General features: G+C 43.0%; 1 protein-coding gene across 7 annotated transcripts; it reads right to left on the reverse strand.

The window, feature by feature from the left end:
* Nucleotides 1-1,356: 1,356 nt before the first annotated feature.
* On the reverse strand, nucleotides 1,357-21,751 carry RABGEF1 (RAB guanine nucleotide exchange factor 1). Of its 7 annotated transcripts, none has more exons than XM_048324365.1 (11): nucleotides 21,690-21,751; nucleotides 12,861-13,046; nucleotides 11,204-11,370; nucleotides 10,077-10,196; nucleotides 8,048-8,068; nucleotides 7,301-7,470; nucleotides 5,639-5,720; nucleotides 5,131-5,263; nucleotides 4,630-4,721; nucleotides 4,064-4,320; nucleotides 1,357-3,111 (listed from the first exon to the last, which is right to left on the reverse strand). In XM_048324365.1, the coding sequence occupies exons 2-11, from the start codon at nucleotides 13,037-13,039 to the stop codon at nucleotides 2,713-2,715; spliced, it is 1,620 nt and encodes a 539-aa protein (XP_048180322.1). In that variant the 5' UTR covers nucleotides 13,040-13,046; nucleotides 21,690-21,751; the 3' UTR covers nucleotides 1,357-2,712. The 7 variants fall into 7 exon arrangements, with proteins under 7 accessions (XP_048180322.1, XP_048180318.1, XP_048180317.1 ...); XM_048324361.1 differs by having other exon boundaries at nucleotides 10,077-10,193; nucleotides 21,690-21,727; XM_048324360.1 differs by having other exon boundaries at nucleotides 7,301-7,467; nucleotides 21,690-21,727.
* Between the last annotated feature and the right edge of the window lie 321 nt (nucleotides 21,752-22,072).

Genomic DNA, 22,072 nt, shown 5'->3' on the forward strand with positions numbered 1-22,072 from the left:
GGCGCGGGGGGGACAAGATTGAGGCGGGGCCGGCAGCGCCAGAGGGGCCGGCGGCGGGCGGGGCCCGGCAGCAGCACCGGGAACGGGCGGGGAGAGATACCGGGAACGGACCGGGAGAGGTACCGGGAACGGACCGGGAGAGGTACCGGGAACAGGCCTGGGCGCTCAGCGCGTTCTCTCCTCGGGCCCGAGTGCTGCAGTCCCGCGATCCCCGCTCCGGCCTCCCTCGCAGCCCTCAGGATGGTCCCCGCCTTTTCCCTCCCCTTTTCCTCTAAAAACTGTCCCCAAACACTTTTTGTTATGTTTCCTAAAGGTGTCCAATACCTAGGAGTGTTCAGGGTGAAATCCTTAATGCAAACAAACCATCATTATCTTCATTGATATTTTTCGTGATAAACAATATCATTGTTTAGATTGCGTTATTATCTATTACTGTACGTTATTAATAATTAGTGTTAATAATGGTAATATGATGAGGATGATGATGTTTCCACGAGGATAACGTAAAGTCTGGAGCATCACAGAGCGATACTGAACTAAGAGTGGGAAAAATAAAGCAAATTTCTGATACTGTGACTGTCAGCACAGCACAACATCTGTATTTTAAGCCACTTTAAGGGATGAGATTTCAATTAAACTCTCTGGTTCGCTATTTTTTGCAGCACTTTGTGAGCACCTCTGTGCTCCAGCTCTGCTCAGGGATAACTCCGGGTAGGAGGAATTCACTCCGGGAAGGAAATCACTCCAGCTGGGGCATGGAAATCCACCTCACCTGATTTATTTCAACAGCCCACTTCAGCGGCTTGATCACATGAAAAAGAGATACTTTAGTTGCAAATGCACCAGCAAATTTTAAAGTGCTTAATCACTCCAATGACCTTTCTGGAAAGAAAATAAAAACATACATTGTTACCCAGCCTAGCACTTGAAGGGCCAAGAACTGTTGTGTCCCGAAGCAGAGAATGCAGAAGCAGCCGCGATTACCTCGCCCTTAATCATTAACAGCGTAACAAAAGGTGAGGAGGGTTTTAGGGACTCATTAACGAGGGCAGAATGGGCACACTTTTATTTAAACACGATCATTTACACAATAGCTGAAAGTTGGCTTCCCCCACCCCTCTCCTCGGGACAAACCTGGGTATCAGAATTAGTACCCGGTGTTTAGAACCCGAACTAAATAAATCCCAGGGTTATTTACCGAAGCGATTTGGGCGTGGTGACACAGGGAATAATTTGATTTTTTCTATTTTTGTGAGCAGCCCATTGCTGCGGCTGCCTCTCTGGAACACCGGGGGTGGTGCATAGTTCATGTAAGCCTAAAAACTGCCAGAAAAGGGACAAATCACAGTCGTGGTCTGAAGTTATTGCAGTGCAAATTTAATAGGAGCAGTGCTTTAATTAAGTGGAAATTAATCAAGAGGTAGGTGCTTTCCTCCTTGATGGCAAGAATTTAACATTGCTTAAAAGGAATTCCAGCTGAGCTTCGTGTTTGAGATCTCGGGTACACAAAGGAGTCAGGGCTGGATTGAGCTGGAAGAGATTTCAAATGACACAGAAAATGTTTCAAAGTTCTGTTGCAAGAGGTTACTTTTTGTGGGGTGAGCTCTTCTTTCACCCCAATCTGAATTTTAGTGGCACGAAGCCATTTTTAGCTCGGTGTTCAAGGTGCTAAAGGGGTCACTGAAGAGCAGAACGTTGATGTTTCATGGAAATAAAGTGCATTTTTCTGCTCCTGCTCCTTCTAAAAAGCAACCTCGAATTATACGAACTTATTTATTTCCCAGGATTGTCAAAAAAGCAACCAAAATTTATCCCACTGATGGAAATGACCAGAAGAGAGAGCCACTTTTGGAGCAACTCTTTCATGGTCTCTTTCCCCTCCCCCTTTTTTGTTCCACATTATGTAATTTTTACTACAAATACTTCTTCCTATTCCTGAAATATTTTCTATTTCTGGCCCCACATTCCCTTCCAAAGCAGTAAAATCAGCATTTTTGTGCACCACTCAAGGCTACCAGGTGTTCTGACAGAGCATTTAAACGAAGAAATGTCATCTTTTAAATAATTCTTTTTTTTTTAACAAAGCAGATTAAGATGATTTTCAAGTTTGCAAATCACTACAACAACATCCTCTGTAATTCATCACTTCTCCCCTCCAGATTAACTCGTTTTTGCCTTTCTACTGCAACATGATGGAGCTGAAAGGTGCTAAAATGAACATTTCGAGATCATTTTCACTCACACACAAGCCCATGCACAGCTGAGACATTAGATTGGAAATCTATTTACAATTTTACATATTTTACAATATATAGTTCGTCTTTACAGCTACAGAGTAAGTTCAGACTAACACTGGTACCTTGTGGAGCTGCTGCTGGAACTTGGCTTTGAGTTAAACTAATTATTAAAAACAATTAAGTGCATGCTTAGAAGGAAGATTTCAGAAGAGATGTCAATGGACTAGTGTTGCTTAAAAATGACACCAGTTTGTGTAGAAAATTGAAATTCAGTTCAAAAAACCCACAAAAGCCTAAATAGAAATCTACTGGACTAAAATAAATACAATTCATTACACTTAACCAAAAAGAAAAGTACCTTTAAAAATGTACTGATTTAAGCTCATCTGATTTTTTTTTTTTTTTTTAAGCCTTAATTTCCTTCCCTTCCCAGCTAGGTGAGGATAATGCTGCTTTTCCAAGCTGCCACTGGGAATTATCCTGCATAAACCTGAGGCTGCAGTGGTGGGGGCAGCTTGTCATTCTCCACATTTTCAGAGTCAATGGCTGCTAAGGCTTGACTTTTTGGTTTTATTTCTAAGGGATATTTCTCCACAATATCTTCCACTTCCTTGGTGATCCCATCAGTCCAATCTATGAGGTCTTTCTCCAGCTTCTTGGCTTCACTGACAATTCTTTCCTGTCTCTCATTCAACTGAGAGAGGAGGTCTAAGCTTTTGCACATTTGCTTCACCCCTAGGCACACATCAGGGGAAAAACTGTCAGATTCCTGCTTTTTTGGGGAGGTCTGGCCCGTCATGAAACGATCAAAATCTTCCTGGCTCAGATTTAAAGACTGAGCATCCAGTTTTTCAATGAAGGCCACAGCACAGCACTGCAAATAAAACAGAGAGAGCATCACTGCAAGGTTGGAATCACCACAGACTGGAATGTACCTCTTTACTATTCCTTACCCTCTTCTTACATCAGTAAATGATTTTTAAATACTTTTTTTGTGCCCTAAATGAGCTTTTCCAGAAGTTAATTGGATCGGGCAGGTCATACAACTCTTTCCTCTCCCCCAAAGTTTGAAGAAATCAAAAACTGAGCTGACAAGGTACATTCCAAACCTCAGGGTCCCTGTGTTTGGGAGGTGAGGGAACAGCAGGAACATGACAAGGAGACAGGAGCAGTGTATTAATATTTAATTATCTGATCAGCAGAGATCTGCTATGCAGATTAATTCATTAATTTCCTGAAGGAAGGAGTGTCAAAGCCCAGCTCACTTTGTGGATGCTCTGCTCCTTCTGAAATAAACTTTTAACGTTCCAAGTTGTTTCATTCAACTCTGTAATTTCCCTCAAGGATTCTTTATGATAAAATACAGAGCACACTGATAAATGCCTCTTGGAGAAGCTGTAAAAAACCTGTTTGCCTCCACACACCAATGGCCTAATTCTGCAGTGCCTTCAAGAAACTCTCCTGGGCTCAAAGAGGGAACTTTGCATCTGGAACATCTGCACAGCCCAAACTCAGGGTTTGAGGAACAGAAAGTCCTGATCTCCTTGCAGGATAAAAATACACCCAAGTCTTAACATCAGACTTTTCAAATAAAGGGTTTAAAGTTATAAAAAAATAAAGCAAAGCTGTGGTTTGGACAGCAGAGAAGGAAGAGAGAGGAGATAAAACTGGCTGTGCTCTAAGTAATCCCAACCACTGTTTGAAGATTCATTTTAATTTACATTTGAAGATTAATTTAAATTTACATTTCCCTTTGCTGGCAATTCCTACCTCCAAATCAAAGACAAATCTTGCTGTCCAAAACCCACCCTTCTTGCAGCACTCACCAGGTTAGTGAAATAATATCCATCCTCTCCAGTCATCAGCCTGCTGGGGTTGCAGAAGCGAGTGATGTACTGGATGTTGGACTGCAGGCGTGGGGGGTTCCCCTTGAGAACGATGTAAATCAGTGTGGGCAGGAAATCATCAGCAGAAGCTGGCTCATTTTTGGTGATTTTGATGGCATTAAAGATGTGCTTGCTGCACTTGGTGATGCAGGCCAGTTTATCCCGAGGGACACGCTTGGAGTCCATCTCGATGATATCTGTGAGGGAAGGAAAGTCCTGAAATCATTCAAGTTGTATTAATCAGACACTGAATAAGCAGGATTTGCTGGGTAATATTAATATTGTATCATTTCTGTCTGCAGGGAAGTGTTTCAAGATCAGCTAAGCCTAAACACTTCAGTATGGAAAATTATCCCTGTTCCACAGATGAAATTCCAGTCCAAACCCACAAAGATTCCTGCAGATTTAACAGCCTGGACCCCCCCTTTGATGACAGCAAAAATAATCTCAGTAAGCAAGAGAGATGAAATTTAAAGCTGTAAATAAAAACTTCATCATTCACAAACCTGTAATTGCCTTTACAACCATGTCAGAGACTTCTGGGATTTCCTCACTGACAGGAACACACAACATCTGGGGAGTTACCCAGTGCAAAGCCCTGTGACAGGAAAAAAAGGGTTAAACTCCTCAGTGCCAGTGACAGCCAGGTGTTTGAAACCAGCTGCTTCCTGAACTCAAGGCACAAGGAATGCTTTGTGTGAATGAGGCATTATTCCAGCCATAAACCAGCTTATTCCACTGAAGTAATTTATTTTCAGAGAAAATACTTCCTTTTTTAAAAGTTTGTTTTGGCTGTAATTTAACACAAGCAAACCAATTTTCCCAGTGTAGTGGTTGTCATTATCCCACCTATTCATTCCTCCTGTATTTTAAATAAAATGCTTTTAACCCTTGCTGGTTAACAAGGCATTTTTCTGTGCATAGCATGAGGTTTTTTTAACATGGTTGATTCAGAGCTCATTTACACAATTAAGGATTGCTCAATTATTTTTCCTTTCAAGCCTTACCTGATCCTTTTTTGGACAGCAAGGTCTTTCTTCTCATCATCAGTTGTCTCAGGGCAAAAAACATATTTATACTGTCGAGTCATGATGTATTTCTCAACCTCATCCATTGCCTTTTCCACTTTTTCAGGGGGCACTGAAAGGGACAAATCCCACAAATGAAGTATTCCTGGGCTCTTTGGAAGGTTTAATCCAGTTTAATCTTAATATCACCAAATCAGTGCTACTCATTCGTGCCAACCTGAGTTCATAAATGGATATAATTTAAGAAGTAAAAATATAATGGGTAGAACTCCACAGAGAGTTTAAGAGAAAGCTGTAAAAACAAATATTTAGGACAGCAAAACTTCCTAAAATTGATGCTGCTAGGAACAATTCTAACTCTGCTACCAGAACCTGTTCCCAGCATTTCTGAAAGCTGAGGATGCTTTGCTGTAACTGAAAATTCAAGAGGCTTTAGTTTTACATCGTTGCTTTTGGAACAGGAAGATGAAGAAGAAGAACTTGGTACCTTTCCAACGTGTCTGCAACCTGTCTGCTACATTTTGGTAGAAGTCCTGGGCACATTCAGACTGTTCCTCAATGCTTAAATCCTGCAAGAGAACAAGGATTAAGTGTGGAAGACCTGGCAGCAACACCTCATGTTTTGTTTTGGTTTAAGGCAAGTGTCCAGCTGCAGTAACAGTCTGAGAATGCAAAGGTGTCGTCAGAGGTGTTTATAGTGGCTCCATTTTATTTAAAAATAGGAGAAGCCAACACTGGCTCTTTAATAGGTGAAAGACTTGCATTTATTTGCTGAACAAAGGTTATTAGCACAGGTGCAATGCCATTTTCGCAAGGCACATCCCCGAGGAGCGCTGACAAAACTCAGACTAGGCAGGACATTTGTCCCTATTTAACCTCAGACTAGGCAGAAGGTTTGTCCCTATTTAACCTCTGATTTTTAAAAGACAATTTATAGTCTAGAAAATCCCCAAGATTATAAATTATTTGAAGGGATATCTATACAGCAGACATTTCTGGTGAGAAAGTTGCTGTGAAATATATTTACAGTGTTATTTGTGAAACAACACTGGCTTTTGCTAACTGACCTCCTGAAGAACATAACAGAGGTTTGAAATTAACTTAATTAAGGCAATTTTCATCATTAAATGGCTGAATAAAATCATACATTAAAAAAGGGGGGAGGAGAATTCGATTGCTGAATTATCTAAGGGCAAAAACTGGACATTGCCCTGAACACAAAAGTCTCAGTTCTTGCTGAGCCTGGCTTTTAGGCCTGGTTTATGTGTAGTAAAAAATCCGTGTTTTCAGAAGACTGAAGTAGGAAATGAGAAAACCTTCAGTGCTTGAAGCCCAAAATAAACCCACATTATTCTCACTAACTGTGCACAGAATGAACAGATCTAAAAGAAAAGAAATCAAAGTTCAAGAAGATTTCAAAGCAGAGGGAATGTAAGCTTCCATGAGAACTCATGAGGAGATAATCTGAGGAACTAAATAGGAAAGAGACAAGAAGGGGGTGAAAAAGAAGTTATGCTGAGTTCTGACTCATTCCAACCATAGGTGGCACCACAGACTGATTAATATTTCAAGAACATTGGTTTGTGGTTTGTTTTTTTTTTAATGGAAAATGAAGATGTAACCCTTATTTCATATTAAAAAAAGCAGCACGGTCGAATTCCCCTTCCCCAAATAAAAGGAGAGGGATGGGTTGATGCTGAATTATCTTCAGAAGTTTTTAGGCATAAGCTGCCTCATCTCTGGAAGCATCCAAGGCCAGGCTGGACAGGGTTTGGAGCAACCTGGGACTGTGGAACTGCCCATGGAACCCATGGATGATCTCTAAGTCCTTTCCAACCCAAACCACTCTGTGATATCTTATCATTTCCACAAGTCCTATTTATGTAGAATATTGCTGAACAGACTCATTTATGTGGGATTTAGTCAGGACTAATTTATCTGGGATGCAAAGGAGAGCTTTGGGGTTGGAAGGATGGTTTGGTCCAACACCACCAAAAAAATAAAGCACCCAGATCTTAATTTGATGAATTCCATCACCTGAAGGCTCATTACACTCCATAAAATCCAAACTGCTGGAACAAAAGCAGCATCTCCTCCCTCTCTTCCCAGTTCCCCCATTTTATTCAGGCAAGAGGCATGCAGAGCTTACCCTTTTATGGCTCATGGTGTCCAAAAAGAGTTTGCATTGCTTGTAGATGTCCTGGCCAGGCTTCTGGCATGTCCTGATGAATTCTATGAACTCCTTGGACACTCGATCTGTCTCGATGCTGGCCTGCCTGTGGATGGAAGGGCTGGGAGCCTTGGCCTCCTGGATCTCTGCTGGGAAAATTCAGGGCACAACAGATCAGTTTTTTTACACTGCTGGATGAATTCATAAAGGTTTTATCACTTCAAGTCAGTTTTTTTCAGCTGTGCAGACAACTTATGGTCACTTATTTCTCCAGCTTTGCCAGGACAATGCTGGATATTATTAAACACAGCAATTATTAGTACACACAACTCCAGGAAAACTGAGTATTCCACTGAAGTGGAACATTTAGAGCCACACCCCCAGTGACACTAATGGCCTTTTTCTATTAGAAGTGACTGCAACACGGGGTTGCTTTTGGCTCTCTTACACTGTCATTCCCAGGTCAGATACCTCCATTTAAGGTTTCCAGATGGGATTCTGTAGATTCCTAAAGATAACAGGGTGGTTCTCCCACTTTCCCTGACCTCTACACTCCTGCTCCTTTGCTTGTACCAACACACGTGGCTCCCAAGCAGCTCAGGGCAGTTCTGCTCAAGGAACACACACAGCAAGCTGACAGAGCTGCACCCACGGGGCTTTTTCCCACAAAAACATCTGATTTTCCAAGTTCCAAGTTAATTGTCCTGCTCCAAAACCTTCACCCACCTTTCAGCTTGCCAGCCAACGCTGTTGGAAATGGAGGGATTGAATAGAGGTGGTGGAAATGAACGTGGTGAGAAGCAAGCAGAAGAGAGACAGAAAACATGAAAATATTCATGGTCAGCACGAGACAAACACAGCTTTCAATCTGCAAACACTTCACATGCACAGAAATCCTGCTTTCAACAAGCATGCAGAACTCCAGAAGAAAAAGAACTAAGTGGGATTAATATGTTTAAGTTGGTTTAATTTGAATTTGAGGGAGTTTATTGGGGTTTTTTTGGTTGTTATTTGTTTTTAAAGAGATCCAGCACTACAGAAAATCCAAAGCTGAGTCACCCAGTGAGTAACAAACACTTCTCCTCTGACCAAAGCTCCACACTTCAGCACAACCTTCTCTGGGGAATAACTTGGTCAGGCACCATCAGAACACTTCTGGTATTTAACTGCTGAGAACAGAAAAGGTTTTGCAAATATTTAAATTCCAACTGCAGCAATTGAGATAGTGCAAATCCAGCTCCTTTCTAGTTACTCAGGGACACTTTTCCAGAGGGGATTTCCTTCCATTGCCTTTATATCTAAATTCACTGCAGTGAATCCCAAACCCTACACAGGATTCCAGCTGAAGGGTGGGCATTAATTAAATTTGTCACATTTAACAGTAGAGAAGCAGAAAGCTTACATTGAAATAATAAACAAAGAAAAGGGCAGAATTATGAGATATTTCTTCCATGATTAATCACTGATCTCATTTTGCAGTACAGCTGAAGGTTTATTTACTTATTTCAACAATGTGTTCACTCTCTTATAAAAAGAATGAGCCTTATTTCACTATTTGACCTTAAGGAATATGAATATAATTTTTTCACTCACTAATTCAAAATAGATTGGTTTTAGTTACTAGAGAGATGTAGTCAACTGAGGCAGATTAATATTAAGTATTAAAAAGTGAATGTTAGTTAGAATGAACTGTCTTTTAATGAGTTACACCAAGAACTACTTGTAGTTGCAGCTTCATTAATCTCTGAGCTGAAATCCTGATATAAGGAGAATTAATCTGCACTGATTACCAAGGACTGCAGGAACAAACGTACTTCCAGCAACAAAATACTCTGAGGTTTGTCCTGTGTTCTCAGGGAATTCAGTCCAACTAAAAGGAAGCTGATTACAGCCAAGAAATTCCAACAAGTTAAAGAGAACCCAGCAGAGGAAAATGCCAAAACGCCAGGAGCGAGCACGGGAAGAGTTAAGGAAGGATCAGCTTCACAAAGAATAAACATTATTAATACTTCAATCTTTCTACAGGAAAGCCACTTGTCACAGCAGAGCAGGAGCACTCCAGGGATTCACTATGGTTGTGCCATGGCCACGGAGCCCAGTCCAAGCATGGAATGTGAAAAAGGTTTTGCCATCAGCTCTGTTACACATGGCCCTTCATCATCTTCCTGTAATTTAATAAACATCTTCCAATTTCTTTAGCCAGCAGAACAAGTCAGGATTGCAAACAAATAAAGTAGGATGAGCTCTTAAAGCTGTTTGCATCATGGGGTTTGGTGTCCTTTTGGTTTAAATGAAACCAGCGTCTCCTCTTGATAGGAAATTTTCATCTTGGTTTATATAACAAACATCTGGAGATGTTTTGAGAATGCAAAAGTTCTTGAAGTGCCAACTTCAGTAGTTTCAACTCATAATAATCAGATTTGTAACAGCAACCAGGAATGCTTTTTTTGATAAAAACACAAAGCAGCACAAAATCCAACTAATTCTTACAAAATTCTTATTTTTTTAATTCTAATCCTAAAGCGGAGCTCAAAGAAGCTTCAGCTTTACTCCTGTGACTCCCTACTGAGAAGCAAACCATTGGTTTAGAGATTCAACATCACCTCAGGATGCTGGACTTGCTTTTTTTGCCACCTTCATGTTGAAGAGCATGAGTTACAACTGGCACAACCCTAGTTTGTGTTTTGCAAAGCCCAGCTAAGAGCTAAGCTTACTAAAACCAGGCAGACAGCTTGCCCAGGCTGTGCTGCATTACCTTCAGAAGGGGAAGCCAGTTCCCAGGAGGGAGTAAAAATCTCCTTCAAATCCCTGAGAATGTTATCAGCATTTCTCTCCCTCCCAAGCTGTCCTTGCTTAGGGGTTTTCTCTTGAGCTGCTGAAATAAAAGGCCAAAGCAAGCAGGGCACCGAGAGCAGGAGCGTGGCAGGACAGGTGGTGAAGGGATAAAAAAAGAAAAGATGGAAAGTGAGAATGAACATTCAAAAAAAAAAAGGTTTAACACACAGGTGAATGAATGCCTCATGTAGCCAGCTGCTGCCATGCACCAGGTCAACTCTAATAGGAAATACGCTGAATTTCAAATGAAGGAAATGCATTATCCCTAAGGTTAAGACCGATTAATGTTGGTTTTCCTTCTGGAATTCCTCCTCCACAGCCCAGCATTCCCCAGTTTTCGCCTGTGGAAGCTATTGCTATGCAAAGCCAGCAGTGCCATTCATGATTGCTGCTTGTAACACATTCTGGAGAACAAACACTCAGCCAACCACAAACTTGATCTTCCCAGCCCACACACAAACACTGTCAGCCTCACATTTATGTGCAGTTCACGGCACCCTGCTTACACATCCCATTTTTTCCTGGTGAGGTGTCAGAGTGAGGCACTCTGGCAGCATCAGCTGATATTTTATCTCAGGGTTTCTATCACACTCAGACACAGCAGTTTGTTGAGGTGACTAACAGCCAGCACCTTCTCTGCTGCTCTCTCCAGGAGAATTCCCCTCCCAGCCCTAAATCCTGGGATGACACCGTGGCTGACTCAGGAATTTAGCTGGAATGTGTGCCAGAGGAACAAGGAACTTCCCCTCAGCAGTGCAGTGCCAGACCACCACCAGGAACACATTTATGCTGTTTAGTGGAAGAACTCCTGTATAATAACATAGAAACACAGGTTTAGCAGTTCACTGTTCTATTTAAAAGATTGGCATCACCCAAAAGCTCACATTTTTCTGCATTTTCAGAAACAATCACTCTCCAGAAGCATCACTACTCCAACTTTTGAAAGTCAAAGCACAGAGCATTAATCTGCCTTTTAGAACAACACATCTGTCAAAAACACTTATAATTTTAAAATGTACAGAAGCATGAAAAGCAAAGGAGAGTTACCCTTCTTAGCTCCTGCTCTGGAAGAAGCCGTGAAGAACTTCTTCACAGTTGTGACCTTTCTTGTTTTCTCATTGGTTTTCTTCTCCTCAAACTTTGAAAAGGTCAGGGACTGTGCCCCTTGAGTGCTCTGGCTGCTGGCATAGGCTTCTTCCTCCTCACGCTGGAGCCTGGAATTAGAAGAACACAGGTCTGATTTAAGTGCTTAAATAAGCTGATTTCCTGTGCAATCATTAATTACTCATTTGACATGTTAATTCTTTGCCCATCTTCATTCCTTTATTCCTGCCACATTTCCCTTCACTACATGACACCCACCCTTTCCAGGCTGCAGCAGTAAAAGTGACAGAAAGCTCAGGGTGGTGAGGGAGGGTTAAACTGTGAGGCCAAAAGGGGGAAAAATGAGGTTTAACCATGGTCACCTTCCCCTCATGGCACACCCTGAATTCTCTAGGGTCAGGGAAGGATTTCCAGCAGTAGATTCCTTGCCTTCCTTCCTGCCTCACAGGGAGTTCCCCAACCTCTTACCACAGGCTTCACCATCTTAAAAAAGCAAAATACCCTGTCCCAACCTCAGAAATATTTTGGGAAATAGATCATTGTAGTCCTAATCTGGTTTGGTAATAAATATCTGCTTGAATGAATGAGACCAAACCCAGTTTTTAATCTAAATTAGAGGAGGGCAAACTCACCAATCCTGAAACTTTTTTCCCCTTATGCAGAAGGATTAAAATAGGTTACACTATATCACCCTTCAAGATGCTGGAAGGCTGAGCAATTGTCTTTAGCAAACTATCCAGCTCAGGATGGACCATAAATAGTGTTGGATCTACAATCTCTTGAGGCAGGAATTGTATCTTACACCAGTGTTGACAAGCCTGTCTATTCACTGCAGCAAACAATCACAGCTTATCTGTGCCTTTAGCATCTCCCAGCTACTTATTAAAGAATTCCTTAAATACCCCACTTTATTTTAGGGATGATCCAAGACTGGCAGCAAAACTATCTGCCCTAATAATAAAGTTTTTATTAGCTGTTTAAGATATTTATGGCAGAGGAAAACAATGTCATGACCTCTGTGCTGCCAACTGCTTATCACCTCTGAAAACACATCTTCCATTTTCAGGGTCAAGCATTTATCACATGAGGAAAAGTAGATTGGTTTGCAGAAAATAAGTGATTAGACAATTACCTAAGTTAGTAAAGCTAAAGCTTTGATGTTCTTGGGCTTAACCCTGCAGTTTGAAAGAATGACCACATACAAGACTAAAATCAGCAGCTGGAATGTAAAACCAGGGTGTTGGCTACACCCAAGCCATCTCCAGAAGCTCCAGAGGATATTTTAATCAAAATTGTCCCTTTAACCCTTCTAACTGCTAGACAGAAATATAGATTTGCATATGCAAATGAGGCTAAAGTATTCATTGGGAGGTTGGGCTTTGTTTACATTTGTTACTTCCCAGATTTTCTTTTCAAACCTCTTGTATTAGAATGTCACAAATATCCATCTTTGCATCAAAAGGAAGGTTTTAATTCCTGCTGGAAAGGTCAAATTGGAGAACTTGTGATGAGCCTGAGCCAGAGCAAACAGGACTGGGAAATGGGAGGCAGGAATAGTATTTGGTGGAGTCACCCTGAAGGGAGAAAGAAGGTTCTTTACCGCTCTGCCAGCTCCCAGTCCTCTTGAATCTGCTTCTGCCTGGCCTTGTGGTATTCCTCCCTCCAGCACTTGGAGCAAAACCCCTGCCAAGCAGGATTGCCATAGTAACCACAGCCCTTCTTGCACAGCAGCTCCGACTGATCCACGTGGATTCCTCTGCGCTCCGATTTCAGGTTCATTTTCCTCCTGGTGGAAGAGGAGAAGGGTTAAAAACAGAAATGTGGCACCAGCCGCATCCCAGATACCATTTCTTCTGAAGGTTTGCCTTTAGAAAGGAGTCACCTGCTTGAATTATTTAACAGCTCCATAGCAACAAAATGAATGCCACGGGAGGAAGGGCACAGTTACATAACCACGAGCCCCACAGCCAGGGGCAGCATGAGCACATCTCTGCAGGGCTGTGACCTGCACACAGCTCCAGGCAGTGGCCCAGGGCACCAGTGACAGCCCCACAGATGGGACAAAGGGCCAAGGCACATCTCTGCAGGGCTGAGACCTGCACACAGCTCCAGGCAGTGGCCCAGGGCACCAGTGACAGCCCCACAGATGGGACAAAGGGCCAAGGCTCTGCTCTCATCAGCACCTTGTTCTGACAGCCAGAGACACAAAGCAATGGGGGAAAAATGTAAGAAAGTTCCAAACACCAATGAAGGGAGCATATAGAATATACTGTATTCTAAGACTGTGCCTGCAAAGAACCACACTGGTGAGGCTTTAGGAAAGGGATCTCTGGCCTCCAAAAGTGTCTTCAGGGCACAGTGAGGAATCACAGCTGACCCAGCTGGGCACATCAACACATGGACAAGGTGCATCCCCACTTCCTCCAAGTTATGGCAGAGTTAAACTGGCTGCCTGCACACAGCACAGCTCTGTGGGATTTATATTTAGTGACTGCAACAAAAAGATTCTCCTGCCTACACCAGCACTGTGCCAAGCCTGTCTTGGAGCATCCAGCAAGCATCCAGCCTCCCCTTTCCTTGCCTGCCTGACAGAAACCATCCCACATGCCAACTCCCTCCCAAAGGCATCCCAGCTACTTGGTTCTAATGGGGAATGCTGGAGTCATTTTAGGAGAAAAGCAGCACAGGATTATCTGCATCAGCAAGGTTAAGGTGTGCATATTAAAATGTTAACATTTGGATTGCAATATTGACAGACACAGAGAGCAGAAATAGCACAGCAAAGTTTTGTCCAGTAAATTCAGTTCCTTTCCCTTTCTGCCATTCCAGAGATGCCACGTATGGAAAGCAAGAGGAAAAGGGATTTTCTCAAACTGAAGAACATCAGCAACTGAGTCAGAGTTATCTTCCTTTCCCCTGAAATTCCACCCCAAACTCTTCTCTGGATCATCCAGCATAACAGATGGAATATGCACAAATGTCACTGTCACTGAGAGTTTTCTACTACAGGAAGTACCAGCTCTTTTGTTCCAAGCTCAATTATCCATTTTAAAAGACTGATAATGTTTAACATTTCCCATTAATCTAATCAAGTTATTTTAAGCAAAGTAACAGGAAACACACGATTTTCTCTGAGGGGGGAACAAATTAAATATTCCATCTTATCTACATAAGTATTAAGATTTCTTCCACTTTTCAATTTTTGAAAGAAATAATGAGTTCCTAAAAATAACCAAAAAATAGTTTAATTGTAGAGACATGCATATTAAGGGCATCAATTTCTTAATGACATCATTTATAGCCACGTGTTCTCATTTTTATAGATCGGAGAGTGGCTGAATACTTTCTTTTCTTTCCCACTGAAAAGTCTGACAGACAATATTGTGCTGCTGCAAAGCAAAATGAAAATAAACCCAACCCTATATTTTAAATATTTGAGAGCTTTACTTCATTCCCATACGCAGAAATAACTGAGAAACAAAGATTTCACAGAAATCTTTTGGTTTCATTTCCTGACTTCTCAAGGAAGGCCTGTGTGTGAGCTCCTGGCTGCCAGCATCTCAGAGCCCAGAAATTCAACTGTCAGTGTGTGTCAGCTGCACAGCCTGGGGAGGAATTGCACAGTGGCAAGATTTGCACACTCAGGCCATTCCCAGAGCATCACTCATGTCCTTGAGCAACAATTCTGAAAAGAAAGGGGAAGCAAAAGCATGAAACTCTTCACTGATTCAGTTTCAAGACCACTTCCTACAAAGCAGAAGCTGCAGCAGCATTTTGGTCAGAGACCTCTATTGCAGGTGCCTGTCCTAGAAAAAAATGCAATAAATATGCATAAAATGTTTAATTGCCATTCACGTGAAGCTGTTCCGTCAATGTTTTCCCTGTAAACCATGAAGAAACAATAAATAAAACCATTTTCATAACAAACTTCACAGAAATTTTACCGGGATCTCTGTCACCCAAGGAAATAAAACCCTATAAAGTCCTGTCACCCACCACAGCAGAGTTACAACAGCTTTGCAACTGCAATAATTCCAAGAATTCAGGTGTCTGCTCTCATTCAGCATCACCACGTTCCAGACTCTAGTTTGAGAATTAAAGGAGTAGAATGAAACCTGACCCTGTTTCTCTCCCTGCCCAACACCTGAAAGCCACAGCAGAGTTTCTCTGCCAGCTGTGCACTTTCACCCCCTCCAGAGAGGCACAAAAATCACCTCTGTGCCCACAGATCTTTGCCCCCACAGTGCCACCGTTCCCTCTGGCATCCTGTGTGTACACACTAGAACTAAAAATAAAGCTCTGCTCAGTGTCCAAGCTCAGAGTAAGCAAAGCAGGGCTGCAAGGAGCTGCAAAGTCAAGTGCCCTCCCCTCCCTCGAGTCTTTGCAGTGACATCAGCTCAGATGCAGGGACAAAGGAGGTCACCCTGAACCCACAGGAAGGAGTCACATGCTGCACACAAAGCACAGACTTTCGGCTCCCTTCAACCAGAAAAGGCTGTTGTAAAAAAAAAAAAAAAGTTGTCCAGCCGATTTCTGCAGGTCAGCATTAATATTGCAATGAACAGAACAACTCCAGTTGTGATAAACTGAATGTGAAAAAACCCTCTCAAATTGATTTTTGGCAACTAAATCCCTGTGTGTTTTATGATCTTACACACCTAAAAATGTTTTGTTGGAAGTTTTGTGTGTCCAAAATGCCTTTTTTCCCCCCCTTTCTCTAGTCCCTTCTCTCCCTCCCATTCCTTATCCAACAATCACCTCCTCAATGCATGTGCACAGTCACACCACACATTTTGCATGGTCAGACCTCTTATTTTCACTCCTGCCCTGAATGCATGATGTGTTCAAAGCTCACTTCTGACATAATTCCAAGAAATAAAACAAATTTGTTGTTTGTCTGGAGTTGGAGAGCAGGCAACTCCTATCACCTTTATACCACCTGCCCACCTGAGAAGTCAGGAAAACACAAGGAAGGTAAGAAACCTCCACATTAAAAAAAAAAAAAAAAAAAATCTAATCCAGAAATACAACAAAGTACCAGAAGATTATAAATAACATTAACCAGTACAATTTGGAGAGGTGCTTTGCACCAAACATCCTTCTTGCATCTCCTGGATCCCAGTTAAAGTACTTCAAGAAGCCCCACATCTCCCTGCCAGGAGCAAAAACGTAATGTCATTTAAAAGATATTCATCCACTGCTCTGCTTAGTGAGTGCTTCAAATGTGCTGTGAATATCATCAGGGAAGGCAGAAATGACACCTTACAAACACCAAAAGAATCTTCTTTTGAGCATTTCTGTGCCAGGACTAGACCTCATCACACCTTAATATCTAATTGTTAATTAGCAACACCCCTTTGAAGAGTTTAGAAAAAGAATGTGCTCTCAGTTATTAATTTATGAAATCCCTTTACTGAATGTTATTTATTTGCAAGCAAAAGCTTCTGGTCTCCCATTCTCCACCGAAATGGAAATGTGGAAATCGCCCAACTCTTTTCTATGACCTTTAAAGTGCACCTCACACATCATGTGCGGCTCCTGAGGGATTTATTTGGGATAATCACAGCCTGGGAAGGTGTCCCACTGCTGGCTGTGGCCACCAAAATGCTCCTTGTCTTCCTGCCACAAGAATTCCCAGGCTGAAGCTCCATGTTCTGCATGTCCAGCTTTATTTTTCCCAATTCTACTAAAATCAAGAGGAAGTGAGGCATGAGATTCATATTAAGTCAGATCTATCTGCAGGGCTGCACACCAAAGGTCTCTAATGACAGATCAGATCTGCTCCAGCTTTTTCAGAAGCATCTCACAGTAGCTTTGAAATGATGAAAAAATCCCCACCAAATCACTGTGGTTTAATTCAAAATTAGCTTTCTACTTGCTTTAATGCAATTTATCCTGAAGCTCTCAAATACATCTTCCTATCAACATATTTTTCTTGCTGTACCCACACTTAGATAATGTTTTTTTCTTTTTATTCACTTGTTTAGAGCAAACACCTTTTAGGAAGGGCAACACCAACTCAGAGACTTCTCATCCTTGCTCACACCCCTTGATTTTTCCCATCAAGTTTGTCATCCAAGAACCTCCAATAAATTACAGCTCTCCCTTCAGAAAATGGGAAGTCACAGAATATTTTTCAGGAAGGACAAAGCAGCTGCCTGCCCTCTGTGGCTCTGTCAGGGCTGAAACTGAGACCATGGGTGCAAACACTGCAGGGTTTCAGTTACCACCACCAGGGAAGCACACCAGGAACCCAAACCCATAAAACCAACTTTTCTGCAAAATATTCTGGCTGAAAGCCAATTCACTTTCCCTGTCACTTACTCTGATCTGCCTTTTAACACTTACTAAGGCAACACAGAGAGTTAAGACACGAGAAACAAGAATTTTACTCCAAGCCCATAAATCCCCAGGCCATTTCTGTCAGTATCCCACAAAGGGGACTGAAGGAGAAGCAGCCATTCCTCCAAGACTTTGGACCTTTTGTAGCTTCATAACAGCAAAATACTAAGTTCTAATTTTCACAAAAACCAACTTACAAAATAACCAGAAAAATTCATATTAAACCTACTAAATCAGTTATCAGTCACAGCAAGGAGCAGATTCATGCTTAGCTTTTATGTGGTAGGAAAAAAGAGGATCCTTCAATCCAAACTGGATCCGTCACCCAGGGCTGAGTTAATGAACACATGAAAGGCTAAACTTACATAACATCCTCTTTTCAGCAAGAAACACAGGACAATTTTCACAGCACAAAGACTGCAGACACAGCTTTGGCTTGGGGAAAAGCACTGGGTGAAAGATGGTTTAGGAGCAGCACGGATTTACCACGGGCTCCAACACCACCAGCGTGTTTTTCTGGTTCTTTTCCACTTCCCTTCCTTGCCAGGGATGGAGCAGGCAGGCACCTTTGTTATCAGTGCAGATTTTGAGGAGATATCAGCTGGGTCATAAACTATTTATTAGTCCTGGAATGCTGAGGTCACCTTTGAGACAAGAGCTGGCTGGAAAAGCTCATATTCAAAGCTGAATAGAAAGGGTCTTGCTTAATCAATCAAACACCTCCAGTAAGAGCTAAGTGCAATCAATTCGTAATTATTACAAGCTGTGAAGAACAGTTTTTCAGTAACTCCACAAACTAACGCTGGAAATTAAAGCAGTAGCTTTAATTCTACAATTGCAGTGCTATAAATGAGTTTCAGTATTGCTAATGACTTAATTAAATGTATCTAAAACCAGGAAAACACAGACTGGGAACAGGCAGGTTTGGTTTTTGGGTATGTTTTGGTTTCTTTTTGTTGCTGTTGGTTTGAGTTTTTTCTTCCCTCCCTAAAATTAAGTTTTCTCAAAAAAAACCCAACTTGACACAACCATTAACAACAACCTACAGCAGTCTTTCACTGGGCTGAAGCAAATGTGATTCAGCTCTTCAAAAGTCATTGCAGCACCTAATGAACAACGTGAATTCTCCCAATTCAAAACCATCAAAGTGTGAAGTGTTCACAATGAAGGATCACTCTCTGCAGCTCTCTGGTCATCGATGGCCATCCCCAAAAATGGGATTTTAAAGCAGAAAAAAGAAAACCAGGGAAGTCTCCACACACACAATTCTTATATTTACTGCTGTTGTTTCACATTTTACTGGTGCCTGAATATTCCATCATAGTTCAGATCAAGACAGCAGCCAACAGCTTTAATTACTAAAAATAGATTTATAAGGTAGGTTAGAAAGTGCATCAAAAACTGAGGGGTGCAAGGATGGAGTTAAGGTGTATTTTGTATTTTGCCAGTGGAAAAGTGCCCTGAAAATTTATTTATTCCAAAGAAGCACTGACGCAAATGCCCCAAAATTCTGAAGAGCACCAACCTACGTGCTGAAAGAGTCGTGATTCAGGTGTAACCCCAAGCACTCAGGCATGTAATTAGCAATAGAGTAATTAACCATGAGCTAATTTCCTCCCAAGGAAGGGTGGGACAAGATGATCTCAGGCTCATGAACAGAAAACACAAAAGCCATTAGACAACTCGGGAATTAGGCAAGAAACCTGCGTGTTATCTTCGCAGTGCTCACACTTTTAGTGTGCATCTTTCTTGCAATTATGGGATTTCAGCTACAGCAGTTGTAGGATAAGCAGTGCAGGCTGCTAAAAAACAGTCCCAAGAAAAGAAAGAGTCGCTGCTTTGGTGAGCAGCCACCTCAAACAAACCACAGCGCTGGGTCCTGTCATTTGGAGGGGAAATTGCAGCCACTGCTTCAAACCTCCAAAATCCTGACGGCCACAAGGCTCCAGCTCTCAATTTGCTCAGCTTGGAGTTGTGTTTTCCTCCTCAAATGTCAGCACAGGCCTGGAGCTACAGGTTTGGTTTGTCCCCACTAAATTACCGTGGCATGAATGACCACGCTGTGTCTCACCATCTCCATGTGATTCACAACTCTGCTTTTAAACGAAACCACAGGAAACATCTAAAAACTCTTTGAGCCCCTTGGCTGGGAATTCAGAATAAAAAGAAGATTAGCTAAAACTGCTAAAATCTCCTCAGAAATAGCTTCTACACACTATTTCTTGCCAACTGCACTCACCTGGATGCAGAAATTAAGTTGCCTAAAACCTCAGAGAAAAACTTCAAAACGTTTTATACACTTAGTTCCTGGACTTGTTACAAGTGGCATTTTAACAGCACTTCACAAGCAAGGTTTCTAGGTCTAGTTTTAGATCACAAGTAGTTAATCATCAGAAAAAAAAAGCCCCAAGCATAACTGGGGATTACACAGCAAAAAAAAAGAAGGAGCTGAGAAAGATTGTTCTAGCCTAAATAACACCACAGAACAAAATTAAATACCAGAATCACGGACTATCTTCAAGCTTATAATCAGTTTGTTGGGTAAAGCAGTCTTAGGAATTGGTATAATTGGCCTTATAGCCTATTCTCCCCTTCTACTGTGTGTTGTTTTGGACTTTTTCTCGGTCAGCAAAACATTCCACTGAGCTACAATTCTCTTCCTAATCCTCCCTGCTGCAAAAAAACACTTTTGTAACAGTGTCCAGAAGGCCAGCACATCCAATTCCTGAGTAAAGCACTGTTCCTGGAAAACACCACGTCCTTCTCTGCTGACCTGGTTTGGTCACTGGTCTCAAAAAAGTGTTGGGTAACTGGAAAACCAAGAGCAGCTCAGTGCAGTTCCCAAAGTCCCGGTGTTAGGAACTTCATTGCTTCAAAAGTAGTTTCAAATGAGACCAAACAATAAAAGTATGGCAAGTCAATAATGGATCTAAAGCACAACCCCCACAATGCTACCCTTTCCCCCCAAAACATGCAGTGCTGCTAATTCCCAGCACTGGGCCCCCACTCAGCCAAAAAAACCCAGTTGAATTTTGCCTGTAAAACCCTCTCAAGTGAACCCAGCACCCCATCACAGCCCCGGCCACAAAGCAGGAGGATTTCAGACAGCACCGAGCCACCCCCTCAGAGAATTTCTTTGGTAATTCAAGCACATCATTCATCTCTCAGTATCTCACACCCTCGCTGAGCCACTCCCTGCTTCAAAGGAACAACCTGAACCCTACACAAAGTGCTACAAGCAGTGACGAACACCCACAAAAGCATCCAAAATGCACTGCTCAGCATCTTAAGTATTCTCCAAACTTCACCTAGCTTGACTTTAAAGGACTTTGATCCTCAGCTGTGCAGTGAGAAGCCACGCAGGGACAATACTTACAGGAAAAAAGCCAAAACCTCACTCATCCGCAAGGAATTCATCAGGAAAACAGGCTAAGGTGGGCATATGGGTAAAGCTATCAGTGACACCTGCACCCTGTTAAGTACCAGCACAAGCCCATGGAATTAATTCAAATACATAGATAATAAAAATCAGCTTTAGGAGCTGCACATGGAGGAGGGCAAACACCCACGAAAGTATCCCAAAAGCACTGCTCGGCATCTTAAAAATTCTCCAAACTTCACCCGGCTTGAGTTTAAAGGACTTTAATCCTCAGCCGGGCAGCGGCAATACTTACAAAACACAAGCCCAAAACTCCTTGATCCACAAGGAACTCATGAGGAAAACAGGCTGGGGGGGCATACTGGCAAAGCTGTCAGTGACACCTGCAGCCTGTTAACCACCGGCACAGACCCATCGAATTAAAATACATATATACAGCTAATAAAAATTAGTTTTAGGAGCTGCACAAGGAGGAGGAAGGGGGTTTGGCAAGTCTCGGTATATCCCGGTGTTTATCCCGATCGCTGCCGCCCCGCGGGGCCCAGGGACCCCACGCCCAAGGTGGCAGCGGGGCCGGTGTGAAGCCCCTCGGCGGGGCGGACACCGACCCCCGACCCTCAGCACGACCTATAACCGGGGGGACACGGCCACCCCCGCCTGTCCCCGACCCCAGGCGGCCCCTCCAGCCCTTCACCCCGCGGTCCTCACCGGCTGCCCCGGGCGGCGGGGCCGATCCGGCCGCTCCGCTGCGCTGCTGCCGCCGCGGCCCCTGACGGCCCCGGCGCTGCCCGGGCCCTCCCTCGGTCCCTCCCTCGGCTCCGGCGGAAGGGCGGGCGGCACCTCCGGGGCGGGACCGAGCCCGGAAGGAAGCGGTGCCCCGCCGCGCTGGGCGGAGCGGCGGCCGCTCCTTGAGGGGGCAGCGGCCGGGTTCGGGGCTGAGTGGCCGCTGTGAGGGTCAGCGGGGCTGTTACACGCCCGTGCTGCTCGTGTGAACGCATCTACAGTCCTTTTCCTCAGCTTCTTGTTGTCTGTCCCTCCCAGCGTAGCGAATTCCCACGCTGCAGCCTCCCTTCCTTCTCCACAGCCCGCTG

This window comes from Corvus hawaiiensis, chromosome 20 (genome assembly GCF_020740725.1).
Source record: "Corvus hawaiiensis isolate bCorHaw1 chromosome 20, bCorHaw1.pri.cur, whole genome shotgun sequence".
Taxonomy (NCBI): domain Eukaryota; kingdom Metazoa; phylum Chordata; class Aves; order Passeriformes; family Corvidae; genus Corvus; species Corvus hawaiiensis.